We start from the raw sequence: 24,491 nt of genomic DNA on the forward strand, positions 1-24,491 counted from the left end.
AAGAGAGGATGATTGCACTCTTGGATTATGAATTAGAAAAATTTATGAAAAGTAAAGTTCTAAACATTTTTTGTTAGACTAATTCATTATAGAAAATTTGTTAGCCATGCTTTTCTTGAATCATAAAGTAGTCAACCTGAATCATAAAGCAGTTCTTTATTCATTGTTGTGATTTTTATCTAGATAATACTTGAAGGCTTTATCACAGATGTTAAATGAATGCCAGTTTTTAAAAGAATAGACTTTATTTATTAGTCTATTTATCAGCTTCAGGCTCAGAGCAAAAGCAAATACTTTTCCAAAAGTGAATTTCAAAAGTATTTTGAGGAAATCATATTTTCTTACTCTTGAATATACAGGGAGTTGGGTTTTAATTTGGTTTGAACTCAGTAGTGTCCTTGTTAAGCCAGTGTGATGGTGCTTTTTCATACATAATAATTTTGGGGGACCAACAGAAGAGAGTTACTTTCTGCAAAATTCACTCTACTAGGTAGAGTGAATTTTAATAAACAACTGCAAGTGGTTATTACATAATTTAATATCAAACAACATAACGTTAGCTGAAATACTCAGGTTATTAGGGATCAGAGTTAACCTCAAGTTGTAAGTTGGGAAATTTAGAGGTGAAACCATCTGCAGTCAGTAACTTAAGACTCAAATAACTGACTCTAAACTAGTTGTATTTTCCCACTCTAGACTTCACTTTTAATTAACAATGACTATTAGTATTGATTCCTTGAAAGTATTGATTTTTACTTAAATTCACTAGTCAGGGGACTTCCAGCAGTCTAGCGGGGGCAGGGGTTCAATCCCTGGTCGGGAACTAGGATCCCACATGCTGTGAGTCGTGGCCCAAAAAAAAGAAATTTATTTTTTTAAAAAAATTGAATGATCAGTGATTTGATTCCCAAAATTCTGAATTCTTTTGTATTTTAAGGTAACCAGCTGTACTTGGATATTTTTAGGTTCAAGGTAAGGATCCATCAGTGGAAGTCACACAGGACCTCATTGATGAATCAGAAGAAGAACGATTTGAAGAAATGCCTGAAACCAGTCATCTGATTGACCTGCCCACATGTGAACTCAATAAACTTGAAGAGATTGCTGACTTAGTTACCTCAGTTCTCTCCTCACCTATCCGTAGGGAAAAGCTGGCTCTGGCCTTGGAAAATGAAGGCTATATTAAAAAACTACTGCAGCTGTTCCAAGCTTGTGAGAACCTAGAAAACACTGAAGGCTTACACCATTTGTATGAAATTATTAGAGGAATCTTATTCCTAAATAAGGCAACTCTGTTTGAGGTAATGTTTTCTGATGAGTGTATCATGGATGTCGTGGGATGCCTTGAATATGACCCTGCTTTGGCTCAGCCAAAAAGGCACAGAGAATTCTTGACCAAAACTGCAAAGTTTAAGGAAGTTATACCAATAACAGACTCTGAACTAAGGCAAAAAATACATCAGACTTACAGGGTACAGTACATTCAGGACATCATTTTGCCTACACCATCAGTTTTTGAAGAGAATTTTCTTTCTACTCTTACATCTTTTATTTTCTTCAACAAAGTTGAAATAGTCAGCATGTTGCAGGTAAGTAAACTGAGGTGTTCTTCATAATTTTGTTTTCAGATATTTAGTCCCTGTAATAGTTAAGCTGGTGTTCATTCCTTCGTTTTGAAAGATTTCTTTTGTTTACTTTAATTGTACTATCAAGCGTAGAAATCAGGGCTTTATCTCATTTTTTTCTGAAGAAGAATCATTTCTTAATGTGACCTTTTATATTTCTAAATGTCCTATCATGCAGCTGGGTTTTTTTTTTTTAACTTTTTGTTTTAAAAACTTGTGGTAGAGCATACATGACCTAAAATTCAAAATTTTAACAATTTTTAAGTGTACAATTCATAGCATTAAGTACATTCACAGTGTTATGCAGCCATCACCATTATCCATTTCCAGAACTTTTTCATCATCTGAAACAGAGGCAGCTGTTTTTTTTTAATATTTTTTATTCCATTTTGTGAGACCTAGTTATTATTGGGGATATGCGTGAGTGTGTGTGCTTAAAGCTTCCGAAATAATTCAGATGTGCAGCCAGAATTGAGAAACATTCATTAATTTTCAGTAAATGATAGTCACATTATTTGCTATGGAAGTTGATTTTATTCTCTCTCCTTGAGTTGTAAAGTAGGAGTCTTATACCATGTTTATATCATGTTAATCCTTTATACCCTAACAGTTTGGTAAGCATGATTTTGAAGATTTTACTTTACTTGTGATAGTATACTAACAGTTTCCTGCATAACTGCCTTTGTTATTTACACATCAGTCACTAAGTTTATTGAGCTGCTACTACAGTACTTAGTGAGGTTAGTGGTTCTCAAGTAATGTCTGTGGACCCCTGGGAGTACCTGAAGCCGTTTCAAAGAAGTCTGTGAAGTTTTTCCTTTTCCAGCTTCCTGTCACTGTGAGGCTGTATTTTCTTCATGTACTTCAACCAAAACAACATATTGGGCTTCCCTGGTGGCGCAGTGGTTGAGAGTCCGCCTGCCGATGCAGGGGACACGGGTTCGTGCCCTGGTCTGGGAGGATCCCACATGCCGCGGAGCGGCTGGGCCCATGAGCCATGGCTGCTGAGCCTGCGTGTCCGGAGCCTGTGCTCTGCAACAGGAGAGGCCACAACAGTGAAAGGCCCACGTACCACACACACACACAAAAAAAAACATATCACAGTGGATTGAATGCTGAAGGAGATGTGAGAATCTAGCTGTCTTCTGTTAAGCCAAACATTAAAGAGATTTGCAAAAATGTAAAACAAGGCCACTCTTCTTTCTAAATGTTTATGATTTTGGATGATACAGTTGTTTCTCATAAAAAATATTTATACAAACATAATAGCTTATTTTTTAATGAAAATGTTTTTAAGCATCTCAGTTTTAATTATGGTAAATACTGATAAACATAACCCACATAATAAAAGCTCTTTGGGTTCCTCAGTAGTTTTTAAGTATTTGAAGGGGTCCTGAGATCAAAAAGTTAAGAATGTCTGTCTTAGTACTTACCTATGAGATTCCATTTCATGATACTTCCAACCATTATTCACCATTATAACTTTACTTTTGTATAGGATTTACTTCCCAGATAATTCTTTCACCAGGCAGTTTTTCATTATTCCACAGTAATAAGTGTGAGGCAAGTTGGACTTACACATTAGGTTCCATTTATAATACATGGGACCCACTTTTTAAAACCATATTGTACAATTCAGGATGCCATTTCACTTGCTGACAGAAAAAGTTATAGTCTCAGGAGACTGGAAATAAACCCATAGTCAATGTAGTTGATATAAAGGACCCAGTAACAGAAGCTCAAGTGTAGCTTTCAAATGACTGCTTTTGACTTCAGAAGAGTTGCCAAATCCAAAATAGTAAATCATAATGCTTTTTATGTTTTGAAAATAAATTATGCAAACTAATCTGTAAATATTTATAACTTTCTATGTCATTTTATACATTCTGTCATAGGTCTATTTGTGAAAGTTATATAAACCAAGTTTTACTCATTTCTGGTCCATGAGAGGCATTTTATGAAATAGCCAGATGTCATGAGCTACCTGTTGTTTACTTAAGGTTTACCACTTCGTTATCTCTTACGTGTCAGCCGTGATGCTGAATTCTGTTTTCAACAGTGTGTGAGAAGAAAGCAAGTTTATGGCCATTGGCCTCTAAAGGCTCATTTCCTAAAGCCCATCTCTGAGATTTCCCTGCAGGCATTAGATGTTTCCACATACCCATCTGGCTAACTAGTATGCATATCTGTAGCTCCTTAAATAAGTATTAGCCTGTTGTTGCATTAGTTACATAGGGCAAGTAAAAATGTAAGAATTTTATCTAACTCGACCAAAATGAGGTAGTATAAAACTACATAGATAACTCCTAACCTAAATTAGGTTAATTAACTGAGAAATTATATGAAAGCACTTAGGGTGGTCACTGGCTCCTACTATGTACTCTAATACATGTTGAGATTATTGTAACCATGACAGGGACATAAGATTTTAGTTAACCTGAATTTTCTACCTAATTACAGGTCAAAATCCCTTGTGTCCAGAATTGAGAAATATACTTTAAAATGTTTTATAAATTAAATTCCAAAAAGCCAGTAAATTGAGGTTATTTCCACACAGACAGCTATAGAGTTAAGATCCTTTTCAGAACAAGAAGTTTTAACTTCTCCCTGCACTAGAAATGATTAAGGACAGGTATCTCAAATGTTGACATTTTAGCATGTTACATAAATTTTCACTATTCCATAGATAAGAGTTGGGTGACAAACAAACCCAGTGGGATCAGTGGTTTAGTTCTTTTTTGACATATTTTGCAAGATTTCAGCACTGAAAGAGAAATTTCTAACCTTTCACCCATTAATTTAATATGTAAAATCTTCCAACACCATTAAGAAAACAACTTTGCAATAATATGGTTTTGTTTTAGAGGTTTTTGGACTCAAGTGTAGGATTTAACGTATTAAATTTTATCATACTGGACTTGGCCCATTCTAGTTTGTGTGTATATTTTGCTTTGGTCTGATTCCTACTTAGGAATCTATCCTGTATATTTTCTGTTGTGGGAGTGACAGAACTTCATTATGCAGGAGACCAGGATTCTAAATCCATCTTTATCACTAGCTAGCTTCTGATAAGTCCATTCTTTGAGATGGACTTTTAAAATTAGACTAGGCAATCTCTAGGTACTCTGTTAAAGCCTCATCTAATTCTAAATTTCTGTGTCTACGTGATCCTTTTAGAATTTTTAATGTTGCATGGGTCCTAGGTTTGGGATTTTGGTTTTGTGTGTGTGCCCATTTTTACATCATCGCAAAGAAAAAAGTTCGATTTCAGACTTTTTAGGAGCAGCTCATCTTTTCCCTTTAAGGTTTTGTTATCCAAAATAGTAAACATGCACAATATGACTTAAAATAATTGATTTATTAAAAGCTCTTAAAATGAAATAGAAAAGAAAAACTAAAGTGATCTAAAGAAACTAATTACTTGAAGAACCAGGGAGTTAGGGGAAATTTTCCAGCTATATTTATGATAGGCTTTAAGCTACCTAACATCGCTCCCTTAATACATTGGAACAGAGTGCTTGTGTAGAATAATACCAAAAATAATGTTAGAGATCAGAAAAGAAATATACTAGGGATCGGAAAGCATTCTCCTAGCAGACTGTAATACTTGAAATTGTTTCTGTAATACTTTATGCAGTTCTAGCCATCAGCAAACAAATAATGAGTCATATAAGAAGAATTTAAATGGGAAATTGCATTTATCAAAGAACTGGAACTATTTTCCTATGAAAAGATTCTGAAAAAGTTAAAAATCTTTAGACAGGAAAGGAAGATTTAATCTGGGAGAGGTGCAGGAAGATAAAAATTTATAAAAGGTATAAGTTGAGGTAAATATGTGCTTACTCCACAAAACCTAAAATACTGAGATGAAAAAGTGATTTGAGGGATAAGTAAAAGATTATTTATGTAGTTGAACTCTCTCAGAAGGTAGATAGATGATTCAAGCCTCCATACATAAGATCCAAAAGGAGTCAACTAAATAACAAAACGAACACTATTCTGAGTCAAAAAAGGAGTGATCTGTCAGTGATGTGTCTTTGAATAGCTCCAAAGGATGTTTAGTGGGAGAGCATGTTATATTTTCCATGACCATATCTAGTGCTTTTCATTCATTTTTTCATATATGCTCTACCTTATTTCAGAAAGGCTTTAAGGGATTGATACCACTTCATGGATGATTCACAGTAAGAGAAAGGGCAGGTATATTAGCTATATCCTTTATATGTCATGCTTTGATTTTATTATCAACCATGCAGTTATCACTATTACAAATATTTTTAGGTTATGCTATTTTAATTACTTAAAAGTATTCAAATTATATTTCATAAAAGTGAATTTTGAAGATTACTGAAACTTAAAAGCATAACTTTCAGCACATTTTGATGGAAATCTTCTCTAAAGTAAATTTCAATATTCATGTCAGTTTTTCCTTTGTAATTTAATTGTCCATATTTATTATAGAAAATTGGAAAATACAGATGAGCAAAAAAGAAAATCACTCATAATCCATCACCAAAAGATAATCACAGTTAACCTTTATAATCTTATCACTGCCAGAATTCAGTGTTCTTTATTGCCGTGTTTGTAACTCTCATTTTTCTAATCCACTGTGGACTAATAATGAGATCTTCAGACTTGTTTGAATTACGTTTAAATTAAGCGTAAATAAATAGACCCTGAAAGGGAGTTAGAGAGGCTCTCGGTTAAGGTAAATAGAGTTTTCATGCATGACCTCTTGAACATCTATTTTTTGTTTTTCAAAGAGTTCTTTATAGTTGAGGTTTCTGATTAAACAAGGTATTAATACGTCTAACTAATATTGAATGGTGTAGTCAAGTTTTGAAAATTATAATATGAATATACCTGGAATTTTAGGTTTTGCAATGGAATTGCTCTTAGGTTTTCAGCTACTTTTATTATAGTTTGTGAAATCATATAAATGAGTATAACTTTATACTTCTATTCATAGTAATTATTTTTTCTCATTGTAGGAAGATGAAAAGTTTTTGTCTGAAGTTTTTGCACAATTAACAGATGAGGCCACGGATGATGATAAACGACGTGAATTGGTAAGTTATTTATTACTGAAATTCACACCCTTAAAGAGCACTTACTCTTTTGGCATACGCAGCTTTTAATATTGAAATTGTTAATTTAAAAGAAAAATGTTTGTAATTAGTATGGAAGATATAAACAGATGACCCTTGAGCAACGTGGGTTTGAACTGCAGGTTCCACTTAGACACAGATTTTTTTCAATAGTAAATACTACAGAACTACATGGTCCAAGGTTGCATGCGGAACCACAGATATGGAGGGCCTACTATAGAGTTACACACAGGTTTTTGACTTAGTGGAGGGCGGGCACTCCAACCCCTGTATTGTTCAAGGGTCACCTGTGTTTAAATTATACTATAAAATGATTATTTGCAAAGTTTCTAAAACTTACTGTTTTGTATATCATAGAAGTTTTTAGAGATATTTTGATGTGGTTTTATTCCTCCCAGTGAGGGAATATGTGCCTTATAAATTACAAAATCAAGACGTGGTTTATGTTAGGACAGAAATACAAACTCATACATTTTTATGGTTGTAGATACATTATTGAGATGCTTTTTTTGTTTTGTTAAACAAGAGGTAGGGAGAATCCTTCTTGAATAAACGAATGATGAATTGGTTCTTGGAAGTGTTTTTCTTCTTTAGAATGTGTTGGTAATCACTTTTTTGAGGTATAAACCATGCTTTGGGGAAAGAGAATGGTGACTGCTGTGTACCAGCAGTTTGCCAGTTTTTCAAACCTTATAATCAGATACTAAAGAAGTAATGAAAGATTGCTGACTTAAAATCAGCCACGTCATCTTTGGTATAGTTATTTCTCAGTTTTCTCATTTATAAAATTAGCCCTTTATCCTAGGAAATCTCTAATGTTCCTTACAATTCTTAAAAATTGAATTGTGCTTTATGAGTGTTCCGTGAAAACCCAGCCACCATTTATTATAGCATGGTTTCTATGTTCTTTAGGTTTTGAGGAGCCAGGATACCCTAAAAACTCTAGGTCCCTGAGAAGGTTAATTCCACACTGTGGTAGATCACATTACAGTTTACCTCAGAGTTACTTTTAATGTGTGTCGACTTCTCACTATTCTTTCTAACATTACAGGTTAATTTTTTCAAGGAATTTTGTGCATTTTCTCAGACATTACAACCTCAAAACAGGGATGCATTTTTCAAAACTTTGGCAAAGTTGGGGATTCTTCCTGCTCTTGAAATTGTAATGGTAATTATATAGTTTCTTTTCATGTTTTTGAAATTGTGAATTTGTAATAGATTTATATTGTGGATGGGAAATAATTTTTTATAGTAATGCATATTGAATTTTGTAATTTTAGATTATGATTCATTTGGTAGTGAGTCATAAAACCTCTTCAGATTTTTATTAACTTAAATTTGTAATATTAACATGTGAGTCATATAATATGGCTTCAAGTAAATAAAAATCCCACTGGTTTTATGAGACTGTTATCTCTTCTATAACAAAATTAAGTATGTTTCATAGAAACTAATAAAATACCTTTCCTTTTTTAGACCAGTGAATGGGAGAAGGGCAGACTGGACCAAGGGGGCTCGTGCTACAATATGGGGTTAAGGGAGTGATTCTCTCTCATACTTTTGTTTATATGAGCTTTATCCACTGGCATTTATTGTATGAAAAATTAAAACTGAGAAAATTTTTAAGTACTTATTAATTCATTTTAAAATGATAATTATTAACCCATTATATGTTTAGATAACTAATATAACTTTCATGAAAAAATAACTTTTCCAAAACAAAATTTTAGTGAGACAAGTGGCATTGTTTCATATTTTTTGCCAACCCCTTTGATGCCTGGCGTAATAAAAGATAGCTAGGTTCTCATAGCAGCATCTGCGTTTAATCTGTTAACGATATTACATCTTGTAGCCTCTGGAAAACCCCACTATACTTGTGATAGACTGGGAGTGGAAAAGGCTAGTAATGCCTTAATATTTATTTTCATAATAAATAGTATTATGAAAATAGTTTTAATCTCATGCAATTTTGAAAAGGGTGTTATAACCCCCCTTTTCAGTGTGTGAGACCCCTCTCCTGGGTTCCCTGGGCCACACTTTGAGAACTGCTAAGTTAGGGAATGTTTTCAGAATCACCTGGAGATTTTTATCTTTGAATCATGTATCCTTCATGTAGTGATAGGGAAAAAGCATTCAAGATCACTACCTTAGAAAACTAAGTTACCGGAAAAGAGTGAAAATACCCAGATTGTTTTCAGAATCATCCTCTATTAGGAGAGTCATAAAAGGAGAATCAGTTACTAAGGCCTAACTGGCAAACAGGACCAAAGACAGCTTCTGGAAAGTTTTGAAGCCTTAACTAGGAGACCTCATTCATATTTTTGCATATATTTAAATCAAGAATCCTCCCTCCCACCCCTCAAATTTTTTTGCAGCATTTGTAAAGCAGTGCTTTATAATCCTGTGCTGATTCTTATATTTAAATTCTCTGAATATTTATTTTTGTGGTGGTAAAGACAAAAACTGGCAGAAACTAATCATTGAGCTGCCTAAAGTTTTTAATATTTGTAAAAGAAAAGGATGGGAGAGATTATATGTTTTGATTCCAGTACCATGTCTAAATCCAAAAATTTGTTTGGCATAGATTTGGGAGAAAAAGGGGGAACGCAGGCATAACTTTGTTCACAGTCTCTAAGTAACCTGATTTTCCTTTTATCAGGGCATGGATGATTTGCAAGTCAGATCAGCTGCTACAGATATATTTTCTTATCTAGTAGAGTTTAGTCCTTCCATGGTCCGAGAATTTGTAATGCAGGAAGCCCAGCAGAGTGATGACGTAAGTGATAATGCTCTGGTTCTATATGAATTACCTATAAAATAGTGTTTGCAAACTGTTGAGAGAAAAGTCATAACCATAATTTTAACTGTTTATGAAGAATAATAATAGATTTCTGATCAGTTGTGACTTTGACAAGGCCAGAATATGTGGCAGTTGATTTGTTTATTGTAAAAACAAAACAAATGCGTTCAAACTTTTACTGAGATAAAGAGATTTAACGAATCAAATTCTTAATTCTTGGTTTTAAAAAAAGTTTCAAGTACTAATGAAATGTAATTCTAAACCCTTAGGTCAGGCACTTATCTAGTATAACTAAGAAGTGCTTTTACTGGTTCATTGTGTCTTTTTTTTAGTGGGAATGAATATTTAATAATGAAACCAATGTTGTGTTTTCCCACTACAAAAATATTTAAACTTTCCCCTTAATCTCTATTTAAAGACAAAATGAGCATATAGCTGTAATTGAAGTACCCTTTCTTATATTAAATATATGTTAGTGTTAAGTAGAAAATAACTGAAATACAATTATGTCCCTTCTTAAAGAAGGTTTAGATTCCCAATGTTATTTGCTTCTTTTACGGTTTTGTTACTATTGAATTAAACTATAGTTGTTTTATATGTTTTGTTTTTTTATTAATGTCCACTTAGATTTTTACGTTCTATCTGTTACATATTTCCAGGTTGTTTTTTTTTTAAAGCAGTTTTATTTTAGAATTGGTTTGGGCTAATGCTATTATTTAGGCAGTAGAAAAGAAATAGAAGAAATATTTTGTGTTAACTATATTTTAAAGTTTAAAAAACCCAAATGATGCTAAATCTGACTTTAAAGAAATAAATACCTAGCTTATTAATCAGTTTATAATCTCACTGTTGACATTCTTATCTTAGTGCCATCCTTTACAAAAGATAACTTTGAAATTAACACTTCTATTGCTTCATCCTTAGTGATGTGTGGGATTAAGAGCATTCAACATAAAATCTCTCAGACTATGAGAATAATAATTTACTAGCTTAGAATTCTTAACTTTTACAGCTTTTATTTCTGTTTTCATTAGAAAGATTTTCTTGTTTACATTTAGTTGATGCATGAGACATGGGGAAGTAGTTACTGATCGTTAACAATGAAAAGTCCCTTTTTAATTTCTCTTTTTCTTGTAGTCACAGCCTTCAAGGTCTTTCATTTCCCTGAATTTTCTGAGGTCTAACAATTTTCCAATTAAAAATTTTTGTTGCCTCAAAATAATTGTTAGCCCACAAATGAAGATAAATTACTTTTTTCTTAATTTCCAAAATTAAGGATTCTACATGCTGAATTCTACTATACTAAGTTGGTAGTAATGTTTAAAGGAAAGAAGAAATAACTTACCTGTGTATTCAGCGGGCAGTTGATATTTTGATGCTGTCTTAAAATGCACAGCATTCAAACTTTTCTTTCTGGTACTGTGGGAGCAGATTTGGCTTTAGGAACATGGATTACAGTATTAAAATATGTGTTGAGACACAAGGAAATAGCAATATTAACTTTTTTTTTTACTATAGTCATTATTTCTATCCAAGCTGGAAGGATAGATTTAGCAATAATTGCTGTGCAACAGATTTCAAACATTTTTATGCTAATGACCTTTGAAACATTCAGTAAAACTTCTTTTAGAATCTGACGGGATAAGTAATACAGCTACTGCTGAACTGCTTATTTTGGCAGGTATTTTCAGTGTATTTCTCACTTAGGAATAAATTCATATGTTAATTTCTATAGATATGATATTAGCCTTAGGGTTATTTTATTTTTTACTGAATTATTTCTAGAATTGTATACATGGAATTTGCTTCAAATTAATTCTGGAAAGCAAAATTTACCATAAAAAGAAATTTAAAATAAATACATAAGCTAATCTCTATGGGTTGACTGTTCAGTATTTTGTATTGAACATATCACACTTTATTTCTTAAAATTGTGTCAATTTTTAACTTTTTATTTTGAAGTAATTTTAAATGTACAGAAAAATTACAGTAATAGTACAAAGAACTCCCATATACACTTTACTCAGATTTCCCAATTGTTAATACTTTATTTCTCATTTGCTTTATCATTGTCTTTCTTTGCTTGTATTTGTATATACATATTTGCATACATAAATATATAATTAATTTTTTCTGAATCATTGAAGAAAAAGGTATGGAAACAATGTCACAGTGCTCCTTTACCCCTATTTGCTTCAGTGTCTATCTACTAAAACTCTACATTACCACTGTACAATTATCAAGTCAGGAAAGTCAGGAAATTAAATAACATTTTTACAATACTGTTATCTAACTATAGTCCTAATTCAGATTTTATCCGTTGTCCCAGTAATCCCCTTGTTACCCAAGATAAAAATGAAAACTTTCTGTTGTAGTATGCGAAAATTTGGATTTGTCTGATGTTTCCTCATGATTCGATTCAGGTTATTTCTTTGTGTCAGGAATAGTACAGAAGTAACATTTCCTTCAACATCATACCAAGAAATTCCCCCAACTTTAAAAAATGAGCTTAAGTTTTCTTTGTCCAAGCTGTTCTGCCATTTCACAGACTAAAGAAGTTAGATTAAGTTCTTCTGTAGAATTTGAAGAACGGTTGTTGCTTTCTCTGAACACATCAGAATGGATTGAAAGAAGTATTGGTTCTGTAATACTTGTAACCTTCATTCAAGTAGCTGCAAGAGCAAATTTCATATGCATGAGCTTTTTTTATGATTCTTATATTTAGATAGTTTTTTTAAAACTGGTAGTGTTTCCACAACATACATCAGTTATTTTTATCCTGTTACCTCAGAATATTCTTCCTGCTCTTGCCATTCTTTCTTTCCCCTCTTATTTACTATGGAATCTAAGTTACACAGATTCTGATATTTTCTTGATCTTACCAGAAAGTGTCAGTACAAATTTTTCATGTAACTTTGTCATGATTGCCACTTGGCTAATAGTGAGTGTGTAATGCCATAGGTTATAAAATATATCTCAACATCAAGAAGTTAAAATTTTAAGAAATCTGTCTTAGAAGCAATGAAATAAAGTATGTTCTTTATGTTTCCCAATCAGAAAATAGAGATGTCACCTGATAGTCGGGATAATCTCTAAATTTCATGTGTAGATACCCAAAACTTTCCCTCCATTGCTAATTATATATTTTCAGTATTTTTGGCAGTATTGAAAAATTCTTACACCCACTTAAATGTACTTTAAAAACAAAAGTATGTGTTTCTAAGAATAGCATGAGGCTGGAGTGTGATGAAACCAACAGGAGTATCATTTCTCTAAAACTTGATTTAGAAACAACTAAAACTTTGAACTATCTCCCAGAAACTGTGGTTAAACTCACTTAAATGTTGCTATCTAGATGAAGGATGGCAAACTTTTCTTAAAAGACCAAAAGGTAAATAAGACTTGGTAGGCCCTCTGGTCTCTGTCATAACTCTGCCACTTTAGTATGAACTGTCTATAGACAGTTTGAAAATGAATAGGTGTGGCTGTGTTCCAGTAAATGTTTTACTGTAAAACTATTTACAAAGTGAACAACCGGCCAGGTAGTTTTGTAGTTTAATGACCCCTGACTTAGACCCCAGAATATTGCAAGTATTTAGAAACTGGTTCTAAATTGAAGGTTTTAATTACTATGGTGGTGTAAAGAGAAGTTAAAGAGAAGTTAAAGAGACCATGGGGGGCTTCCCTGGTGGCGCAGTGGTTGAGAATCTGCCTGCCGATGCAGGGGACACGGGTTCGTGCCCCGGTCCGGGAAGATCCCACATGCTGCAGAGCGGCTGGGCCCGTGAGCCATGGCCACTGAGTCTGTGCGTCCAGAGCCTGTGCTCCGCAATGGGAGAGGCCACAACAGTGAGAGGCCCGCGTACCGCAAAAAAAAAAAAAAAAAAAAAAAAACCATGGGGGAAAACAGGATTTAAGGAAAAAAAAAAAAAAAAAAAAGACCATGTGAGTAAGCAGGCATTAATGGGAAAGGAGTTATTGGACACTCTTAAGACTGTAAGTTTAAAAGGGTGTTCTCTAGAATAGATTTTGGTGACCCAGCGTTGGAGTAATTTCGCTGGGGTTACTCTATAATGGCTTATTTAGAGATCAAGTTATAGTTTGACATCCGAAGAAGGAATTTTCCTGTATTTGTCTTACATCTCAATTATTTTGCCGTAATGCTTGAGCATGACTTTTCTAGCCAGATTAATGCCATTGTTGGAGAAGCAGGTTAAGGAAAATTAGATTTGTTTTAATGCCAATAAAGAACTTTAACAGGCAGTTAGAAATGCTGGCTTGAATTTTGTGAGTGGTCCGACTTTAGTAACCACTGTACTTTAGTTCCATTGGAGAAATAGGCATGGAAGAGTTAGGTCACTTACATAGCTAGTTATTAGCTGTACTGCGGTTAGAGGCTGAGTCTTTTAATTTAGCTATTCCTTCTGTTCACCAGGCTTGCTAAGAAAATGAACCATGTTTTACAGACAACTTATAATGCTGGTAATACTTTTAGTTCATTGATGAATGTTAAATCATTCGTTACATTTCTTAGGAACTATTTGTTCATTGTCTCTGAAAGCACATTATTACTTTGAAGTGGGTTTAGTAATGCACTGTAGTAGACTAAAAATTGTTAGCTGAGGTGAGTGTACCTCTGGGATAAGACTGTCTTACTATTCCATGCTGCTATATACAACATAATCTCTAGACACGTGGTTAATTCCAGTTTTTTAGAAGTTGATTTTTACTCAGTTTGCAGGATCCAGTAATTAATAATAATACCTAACATGCATCATAGGGCTCATCTCATTTGTTACCCATCTCTCAGTGTCTTTGGCTGATGTCTACTGTATTACCAATTGTAGTTTCATATATTTTGCCTGGGTTTTTGTTGTTGTTTGAGATAAAAGAGTAAATCTAGTTCCTGTCACTTCATCTTGGCCAAAAGTGGAAGTCTGAGTTGATGTTTATTTTCAGAGTAGATTTTATTGCAAAAGACTGGCTCTTATTCAGAATTGAACAGTTTGTGGATTTGTGTCTCTTTTGTGTTACTTACTTTAATAACTACTCATGTTTTATTAAAATGAGACTTCAAAACACAAAAAAATAAACCCATCTGACACAAGGATTTAGAAACCAACTTTTTTAAGACTTTCATATCATTGAGTGTGGCAATCGGTATTATTGATTGTGAAATATTCCCATTTTTTGCCCCCTTTCTCCTCCCTCTTTTTTTCTCTTTGTCTAAGTCTGTTCGCTTTGTCTTTGTCTGTCTTTTCCTTTTCCCTTCTTCAACAAAGAAGCTGAAATAAAAGGCCTGGAGAGTGCTGTTCAGTTTCTATGATGATGGAAATGTTTATTCTTTAGCCATCCAACAAGGTAGTCACTCACTACCTATGGCTGTTAAGCACTTAAAATGTAGATGGTGTGACTGAGGAATTACTGATTTTAATTTAAACAGTCTCTGTGACAAGTGGATATCATATTGGACTGCACAGGGTTAGAATATTTACTACCTATACACCCAGTCTAAGGAGTGAATCTTTTGTAGCTATTTTAAGCAGAGGAATGTCTTGATCAGGTCTTGGTTTTAGAAGGATAGTTCTAACAGCTGGAGATAACTGGAAAAAGAAGTCCTGACCTGCGACAGAAAAAAGGAAAGACATAAGAAATTAATGTATCACTTAGGAATGAGCTTGGCTTAATATATGAGCAAGATGAGGAATGAGGTCAGCAAGATGGCAGATAGGAAGTTCCAGCCCTTATCCCTGCAACAGAAACACTGATTTAACAACCATCCACAGACAAGAATACCTCCATGAGACTTCCAAAATCTACGTGAGAGCTGTCAGAGAAACTTGACAAGAAGCAAAATTAAATTCCAGTAACCAACCCTAAAAATAATTTTAAAAAAAGAATTATGAACTGCCTGACAAAGAATTCAAAATAATTGTGTTAAAGAGGCTTGGTGAGCTACAAGGGAACACAGATAACTAAACAAAATCAAGAAAACAATACATAAACAAAATTAGTTCAGCAAACAGAAACTAAAAAAGAACCAGAAGAAATTCTGGAGCTGAAGAATACAGTGACTAAACCGAAAAAAATCAATAAAGAGCTTCAACAGCAGACTTGAATCAAGCAGAGGAAAAAATCAGAGAACTTGAAGACAGGCCATTTAAAATCAATCCAGTCAGAACAAAAAGAAAAAAGAATGAATGAAGAAGAGTGAAGAAAGCCTACATGAATTATGGGACACCATAAAACAAAATAATATATACATTATGGAAGTCTCAAGGAGAAGAAAGAGGAAGGGACAATAAAGCATGTTTAAAGAAATAATGGCTAAAAACTTATCGGGAAAGATAAGGTCATCCAAGTCTAAAGCTCATATGTCCCCAGATTCAATCCAAGAAGGTCTTCACCGAGATACATTATAATAGAACTGTCAAAAATCAAAGAGAAGAGAATTTTGAGAGCAAGACAGAATAAACGCATCACATACAAAGGAAGGTTTTCAGCTGATTTCTCAGCAAAAACCTTGCAAGCCAGTAGAGAATGGGATGATATATTCAAAGTGCTGAAAGAAAAAAAAAAACCTGCCAACTAGGAATACTTTACCTGACAAAGCTGTCCTTCAGAAATAAAGAAAAACGGGCTTCCCTGGTGGCGCAGTTGTTAAGAGTCCGCCTGCCAATACAGGGGATGCGGGTTTGTGCCCCGGTCTGGGAGGATCCCACATGCCGCGGAGCGGCTGCGCCCATGGGCCATGGCCGCTGAGCCTGCGCGTCCGGAGCCTGTGCTCCACAGCGGGAGAGGCCACAACAGTGAGAGGCCCGTGTACCGCAAAAAAAAAAAGAAAGAAAGAAAGAAATTAAGAAAAAAGGCTTTCCTAGACAAAAACTGAAGAAGGAGTTCGTCAAAACTAGATCTGCCTTTTAAGACATGCTAAAGGGAGCTCTTCAAGTTGAAATGAAAGAACACTGAACAACAAAATGAAAGCATATGAAAGTGTAAATCTCACTGTGAAGGTAAATATATAGGCAAATATAGACCAATGGAATAATCTAATGGTGGTATGTAAATCACTTTTAATGCAGTATAAAAGGTAAAGACAAGATATTATGAATAACTACAACTACAGAAATTTGTTAATAGATACACAATATAAAAAGAAATTCTGATACCAGTCACATAGTATGTGGGTTGGGGAATAAAAGTGTAGAGTTGTACACAGTTGCTGATGAGAGATTAATATCCAAAACATGTAAGGACCTCCTACAACTTAATAGCAAAAAAAAAAAAAAAAAAACCAAATTTAAAAATGGGCAAAGGAACTGAATAGACATTTCTTCAGAGACATAAAAATAGCCAACAGGTGCATGTAAAGTGATCATCATCACTAATCATCAGGGAAATGCGCATCAAAATCACAATGAAGTATCGCCTCACACCTATTAGGATGGCTCTTATCAAAAACTCAAAAGGTAACAAGTCTTGTTAAGGATGTGGAGAAAAGAGAGCTCTTGTGCACTGTTGTGGGCCTGTACCTTGGTGCACCTACTATGGAAAACAGTGTGGAAGCTCCTCAGAAATTAATAGAGAGCTACCATATGATTCAGTAGCCCCACTAAGGATATAAATCCAAAGAAATTTAAATCAGGATCTTGAAGAGATAGCTGCACTTTCATGTTCACTGCAGCATTATTCATAGTAGCCAAGACATGGATGCAACTGAAGTGTTCATCTGCAGATGAATGGATAAAGAAAATTTGTCATGCACATACAGTGGAATTTTATTCAGCCTGAATAAAAGAAGGAAACCTGGCCACTTTTGACAACTTGGATGAACCTGGGGGACAATATGCTAAGTGAAATAAGCCAGACACAGAAGGACACAATAGTATATGATACTATTTATATGAGGAATATAAAATAGACTCAGAGAAGCAGAGAGTATAATGGTGCTTGCCAGGAGATGGGGAGTAGAGGAAACCAGGGAGGTATTAGTCAAAAGATACAGTTTCACTTTTACATGATGAACAAGTCCTAGAGATCTACTGTATAGCATATTACCTATAATTAATATTGTATACTTAAATATTTGCTAAGAGGGTAGATAGTATGTTAATTGTAATTGTTTTAATCCTAAAAAAAGAAAGAAAAACCAGCCTATAATCGTTTTACCTAATAAAAATTTTGTTTTATTCATGTCACAGTTAGTCAAGGAACAGCTCTATGATGCCAGAAGACTCGTGAGTCAGTCATCCTGAGCTTCTGGTTTTAATGTCTGTTACTTTGAGGTTGCAAGATTGCTATTCCACCTCCAAGCAGGGAGAAGAAAGGGGGCAGAGGGCAAAATGGAGAGAGCTAGAGAGCTTTTCTGTTTCATTTTAAAGCTCTTTCTTAGAGGTTCCATTTAGCAATTTTTGCTTGTATTTCTTTGGCCAGAAGTGCATCACCCTTAGCTGCAATGGAAACTGAGAAATACAGCGTTTTAGCTGAGTACATTGCCTCTCTGAACAAAGCTTGGGCTCTGTTAGCAGAACAAAGAGAATAGAGACTAAGTTGGCATCTAAGTAGTATCAGCCACAGCCCATCTCTGTAACTACCTAACGTCCATATACACTTTTCTTTCATCACTCACCCTTTCCTCAAGGGAGACGTCTGTATCCAGTCTGGAGACTTCACGTCCAGAATATTTGGGTGTTGTGCAGTCCTCTTCAGGTCCAGATAAGGCTCCTTTTGTTTCAGGGACCTTTAAACAAAAAGATAATTTATGTGCCCCAACATCACAATTAAACTACTTTTGTTTGGAAAAAGGGAGAACATACATACAGCAGTCATTCATTCACAGCTGTGATGCACTGGTCTGTCAAATATTTGTTGAATATCAGTAGCTTAGACTCATTGTCCTTGGAGGTTCTTGATTAACCAAACCAGCTGTCCCTGGTTCTGTTCTCTAAAGAATTTTCCTTGCCCATTTTCTTCCAAAGCTTAGGTTCCTTCCCTTAGGACATTTTCAGCTGTGGCTGCATCTGAGATAGGCAATGGAAGATGCCTTTCCTCAGGGCTCTATTTTGTATTGTAGCCTATTTTCTGTCAGTGTGAGTTTTCTGACCCAGTGGTGGTCTTAGAGATCAAACAGTCATAGACTCTTGCAAAAGCTTACTTTACAGTTAAGCTTCCTCTGCTGTTTAGTAGGCTTCCAAATTATTTTCTTGTGTATTCTAGACATCTTATCTAAGCATAATTTTTAAACCCGAAGGTTCCCGTTTACCTACTGACCTCTGTGCCCTTGCTTTCTCAAGCTCGGGTACCCTAAAAAGTTCTACAGAATAGTATTCAATGGTGCATATACCTTTGTCTGTCAAGGAAGTTTTACACGTCTTTGAGAAAGGCAGTTTTGATCTCCTGAAAAGGCTATAGTTCTCTGTAGCAGTCTATTTCACTATGAAATATATAAATTGGCTTTTTTCACTTCCACAAGTCACCAGATTATGGGAATCTCAATCAGCACAGGTCATTTCCCTTTTATCTTTGCTTGTAGACCAGCAGAATTTGGTATTGGTACTTATGAGGCAGGATTTGTAAGAAACTACATTTGAGAGAGAAGGGTAAAAAGCTTTTAAAGTACATATATTGAAATATGAGCTATACCTTAAGAAGTCTTTCTTGCAACTGTGTTTTCATTTAAATGTAACTTAAATTCATCATTTATATATATATGTATATTTTTTTGCCTAGTTTTAGATGAATGAACTTATTATGTAAGAGGAGTAATGAACTTATGTAATTGCTTATATATAATTGAGCAAATTATCTGAGCCCCTAATTAACTGGTAGAATCCAAGTTGTACACACTGGTATGAATTTAAAGTAAGTAAATACCATATCATTGTTCTGAAGAAAGCTCACTAGCTGATACCTTTTGTAATATCTTAACATTTTATATGTGATGTACTTTGCTGAACATACCAGAATAAGAAACAGGAGCGGATTAAGCGGATTTGCTCTTTCTCCTCTAACTAAAATAAGGCTTGAGTCTATTAATGTAGCTCTGTGAATTATATTTCATAATTTGTCTTTGAAGAAATTTCATTGTTTCTGATGCCATGATAGAATTATTCATTGGTGTTCAAATTTTGAGACATGGTAGAGGGTAAGATTCTAATTTTAAGCAGTTAAGTTGCTATGACATGGTTTTTGATGGTTCTTCATTGCATTTAATATCACAATTTCACAAGGAAATATTTTAGCATAACACAGTATGTTAAGTTTGGGAGGGACTAGAAAAGCAAAATAATTACAAAATGTGCTTTATACTGGAACTTTTCTTTTTATTATTTTACAAAATTCTCCCAATTCAACAAATTTATCTTCATTCCATGCAGTTCTCTTATTTCATCTCCTTCAGTTACTACCTTTCTTCCCCCAATAATAAACCTGTTCTCAAATCCTCTGAGTTGATGTCAAAACTTTTTCCTTTGACCTGAACCATCACTTTGTATCCTATTTTAATGCTTAAGGTATCTACTTTTAAAATATAGGCAGAAAGCAAATAAATTTTGTATCTGCAAAGCTGCTTTGTAGCTCTTTATATTAAGACCCAAGAACATGTTACTAATGTAATAATAAGTCTATTTGGCTGCTTCAGATCATTATATAACACAGTGTGTACCCTTTTACCTCTTGTGGAGAGCTGTGTACTGGGTTATTTTTTCTCATATTTTTGTCAGAAAGGATTTTCTTGTTAGAAGCTGACATACTAATCTATGTTCTGGGGTCACTTGATGTGTGTAATCTTGGGTTTAGTCAACTTCTAAATTCATGCCTGAAGCTAAAACCTAGACTGAAAATATGTTAGAACCTCCAGTGAACAAGAATTTCCGGTAAATGATTTTGTTTTCCATTGCCTATGTTGATGATATTGTAAGCTGTCGTGTGCTCTGATTTTTGCATTGTCTTGTTTTGTTTTTGAGTGGGCTTCTTTATGCTCTGGTGTGTTTATAGAACTTTGAAAACATTGGGGAAAAAAGGTTTAAATAAGTTCATCCATTCTTTGTTTTTGTTTTTTTTTTTTCTGTATGATTCTGATTTTGTTCTTTCAGGTGGTACGTTTGTCTTATATCCAAACCAAGTCTCACAGAAACACATTTTCTTTCAGGATATCCTTCTCATTAATGTAGTAATTGAACAAATGATCTGTGATACTGATCCTGAGCTAGGAGGTGCTGTTCAGTTAATGGGACTTCTTCGTACTCTAATTGATCCAGAGAACATGCTGGCTACAACTAATGTAAGAAATTACTCTGCGATAGAAACGTTTTGGTCTAGTCAGTTTTAAATGATTTTATATATAATAAGTTATGTAAATATATGTAAAAATCAAAATTTTGTAAATTTGTACAGTTTTGAAAAACAAATATTCAAGCATTTGTACACTCAGAATTCAAGTAACAGTAATGTTCCTCTAGCAGTTGTTTTTGCAGCAAAATACAAGATTGTAATCTGCTAAAGTCTTGGTAAAATGTTAGCACTTCTATTTATGACCCTTGACCTCTGTATGTTAACATCTTAAGAATTAAAACAAAGAAATGTGAATATAATTAACACTACTGAACTATAAAAATGGTCAAGATGGTAAATTTTATGTTATATGTTTTTTATCACAATAAAAAAGAAAAAAATATGTACCAAATGATCTTAACTGCGTAAAGGAGTCAGCACAAAAAAGGACTTAAGGAAGTATTGCAAAATATTAATAGTGGTTATCTCAAAATGCTGGGATATTTCTCCTTTATAGACTTCACTCAAATTTTGAGAAAATGTATATTATTTTTAAATCATTACAAGTTTATAGAACAGTTATATAAAAAATAATGGCCAAAAAAACCGAAAGGAATTATTTTCCCAATTTCCAAGTAATAAATTCTTAAAATTAAAAAAAATATCTAAAATCTGTAACATTTCTAGTGGCTTGATAAATCAACTTGGTGTTTTTTCAAATTTGATACATTGTGAAATATGGGGTTTCAAGTTTTAAAAGGTTAAGTTGCTCTCACATTGATAGATTTTTCATTGCATTTCAGATCACACGCATATTTGAAAAAAAACTTTTAGATAATTTTCCCTGGAAAAACTTTTTATAATGCTATCTGATCTTTTTCTTATATTCATTTTTATTTAACATGTAATATGAAATAGATCTGATTTTTCAGTTCTGCAGAAATAAGGTTAAGGTGAATATAACAAGTTTTTTTCGATTCTTTCACAGTATCTTAAAAGTATCTCTTGTTTGTGCACTGCTAACCCTTGAGGATGTTTTATTAATTATAAAGATAATAAAGTTTTTTTTTCTGTATGTTTCAGAAAACTGAAAAAAGTGAATTTCTAAATTTCTTCTACAACCATTGTATGCATGTCCTCACAGCACCACTTTTGACCAATACTTCAGAAGACAAATGTGAAAAGGGTAGGGCCTCTTACTTACCTGCTGATGATTTCTGTTTTAAAAGAGTGAGATAAGTATTACAGCTAACAGACACTTTACTTGGTGCTTTTTATGACAGGGAAATTACGACTGAAAATTTTAAACTGCAATATAAAATCATGATTTCCCTTGTTTCAGAGTGTCTGTGGTAGAAAATGATGTAGAATACGTGGCAAAAAGTATTACACCTTGAGGAAGAGAACTGTAAACACTTACCAAAAGAAGGAGATTGTACCCAAAGTTGTTAGAGTTAATGTTAGAGTGAGTAAGTGCAGAGAATATATTGCCTACAAAATCCAAGGTAACCATCATTTTGGAGACATATTTGGCAATACAGTAAAAACTCTCTAATTTCAAAACATAAGGATCAGGTTATTAGCTTAATCAAAAAAGTTGGTTAAAGCAGAGAATAATTTTTAAAAATAAACTGTTTATAAACATTTACTTTAAATGCTGCTCATTTACTGATAGTTTGTATAGGGTCAAGGCTTTTTTTTGTTGTTGTTTTTTGTTTTTTTTTTTTTGTATTTCCATATTGCATTACGTAAGTTGCACCCGTAATTCATCGGCTACAGTTTCTGGTCTCAGTTTATTATAGTGGAGAGAAAACCTAAACATATTTTTGAAGCAGTCTGAGTGTAGAATTCTACTATGGTTTTAAGTACTTTCCTTTAAGTACTTAAGTATTCATAGTTTTGTATGACTAAGTTGGTATCATTTTTTAAATTGAGGTCTGCTGTATTCAACTTAGCCATAGATATTACAGTTTTGTGACATTTCATCAGTCTGCAGTATTTAAATTGTGTAATCATATTACCAAATATAACTAGTGTAAACAAAGGACTGACTTCGATAAGCATACAACTCAGCTTGGTGAAATGAGATATGTGGGGGGGCATATTCTCAGAAAATGTTGGCTAATGTATTAAGTCAATTAAGAGGAAGTCAGTTAAGAGAATGTTTACTAAACTAATAAAATTGTACACCCTACATAATACTATCAATTCCATTTCTGAGTTTATATCCTAGGGGATATTTATGCATATACATGACAGATAACAAGGATGTTGTTGCATTGTGCATTGTAGGAAATGAAGAAAATGTAGTATATTCATATAATGGAATACTGTTTAGCAGTTAAAATAATTGAATTTTGATCTATCGACTGATTAGTTCTCAAAAATACGAATTGGGTAAAAAAAAGCATGTCACAGAACGTTTTGCAGAAAGGTTCCATTTATGTAAATTAAAACAAATGCATTTTTAACTTTCATTTTAAAATAAAACATTTCCAGCATACAGAAATATTTAGATGATAGCATCACAGATACATACTTTCTATTGGCTCTATCAAAACTAGCTTGTCATATTTTTTTCAGTTTTTTTAAAAAGAAAATAAATTACAGATAGTTTCTTATGCATTTTCATTCTACCCCACCCCATCCCTCAAGAAATGCTGAATTTAGAGTTTATCACCCCTATGTTTGTTTATATTATTGTGACATGTATAATGTGGTATTATTTTTCAGTTTCAAACTTGATATGAATTGACTTAACATTGTACACATTATTGTGCATTTTTTTTCTTTTTACCCAATGCTTTTTTTGAGATCTATCCATATTGATACCTAGAGTTTATTTTTAACTCTTGCGTGGTATTCTTTTGTATGAGTATGTTGTAATTTAGCCATCCTGCTTCTAATGTATATTTAAGTTGTTTCTAGCTTTTTCCTGTTACAAACAATGCTCTGATATACATTCTTGTGTTTCCTAACATGAATGTGCTCTAAGATGTGAGCCTAGGAATCGAAACTTAATTATGTTATACTTATTTTTTAAAAAATTCAAAGCATAAGTGACTAATTGTTAAAATCTGTGTTATTTTGTCAGAATACTTATGATACCGTCTTTTAATAATTCTTCATCTGCACCCAATTCTCTAAAAGATTTCAGATAGAGGTATAATATTTGACTGAAGCTACTAATTCTTAATAGTTATTATGCAGGTAAAATGAGGTTATGATCAGAGATATGCTTTGTATGTTGTAAAGTGCTAGGGAAGTGTGAGATATTATTACTGAAGTCGCTGATTTTAATTTTTTTTATTAGATAATATAGTTGGATCTAACAAACACAGCACGATTTGTCCCGGTAAGTATACATTCATACTTTATGAACTAATGCAAACTGTAAGTTTTTTCCTATTCAGAATATAATGCACTTATACAAAACTAGGAAAGACATATTTTCATGCAAAAAATCCAAAACTAGATTTTTTTTTAATAAAAAAATTCCGGGCTTCCCTGGTGGCACAGTGGTTGAGGGTCTGCCTGCCGATGCAGGGGACGCGGGTTCGTGCCCCAGTCTGGCAGGATCCCGCATGCCGCGGAGCAGCTGGGCCCGTGGGCCATGGCCGCTGGGCCTGCACGTCCGGAGCCTGTGCTCCGCAGTGGGAGAGGCCACGGCAGTGAGAGGCCCGCGTA

General features: G+C 33.7%; 1 protein-coding gene across 2 annotated transcripts in view; it reads left to right on the forward strand.

The window, feature by feature from the left end:
- The window catches only part of PPP4R3B (protein phosphatase 4 regulatory subunit 3B), a 66,341-nt gene that overhangs the window by 19,336 nt on the left and 22,514 nt on the right, over window positions 1–24,491 (forward strand). For both annotated transcript variants that reach the window (XM_024752928.1, XM_024752929.1), the window contains exons 4-10: window positions 966–1,589; window positions 6,617–6,694; window positions 7,785–7,901; window positions 9,393–9,509; window positions 20,683–20,814; window positions 21,888–21,990; window positions 24,118–24,159. In XM_024752928.1, coding sequence (XP_024608696.1) covers window positions 966–1,589; window positions 6,617–6,694; window positions 7,785–7,901; window positions 9,393–9,509; window positions 20,683–20,814; window positions 21,888–21,990; window positions 24,118–24,159 — 1,213 coding nt within the window. The remainder of the gene's footprint in view (window positions 1–965; window positions 1,590–6,616; window positions 6,695–7,784; window positions 7,902–9,392; window positions 9,510–20,682; window positions 20,815–21,887; window positions 21,991–24,117; window positions 24,160–24,491) is intronic.

This window comes from Neophocaena asiaeorientalis, unplaced genomic scaffold (genome assembly GCF_003031525.2).
Source record: "Neophocaena asiaeorientalis asiaeorientalis breed wild unplaced genomic scaffold, Neophocaena_asiaeorientalis_V1.1 scaffold100, whole genome shotgun sequence".
In the NCBI taxonomy this organism is placed as follows: Eukaryota; Metazoa; Chordata; class Mammalia; order Artiodactyla; family Phocoenidae; genus Neophocaena; species Neophocaena asiaeorientalis.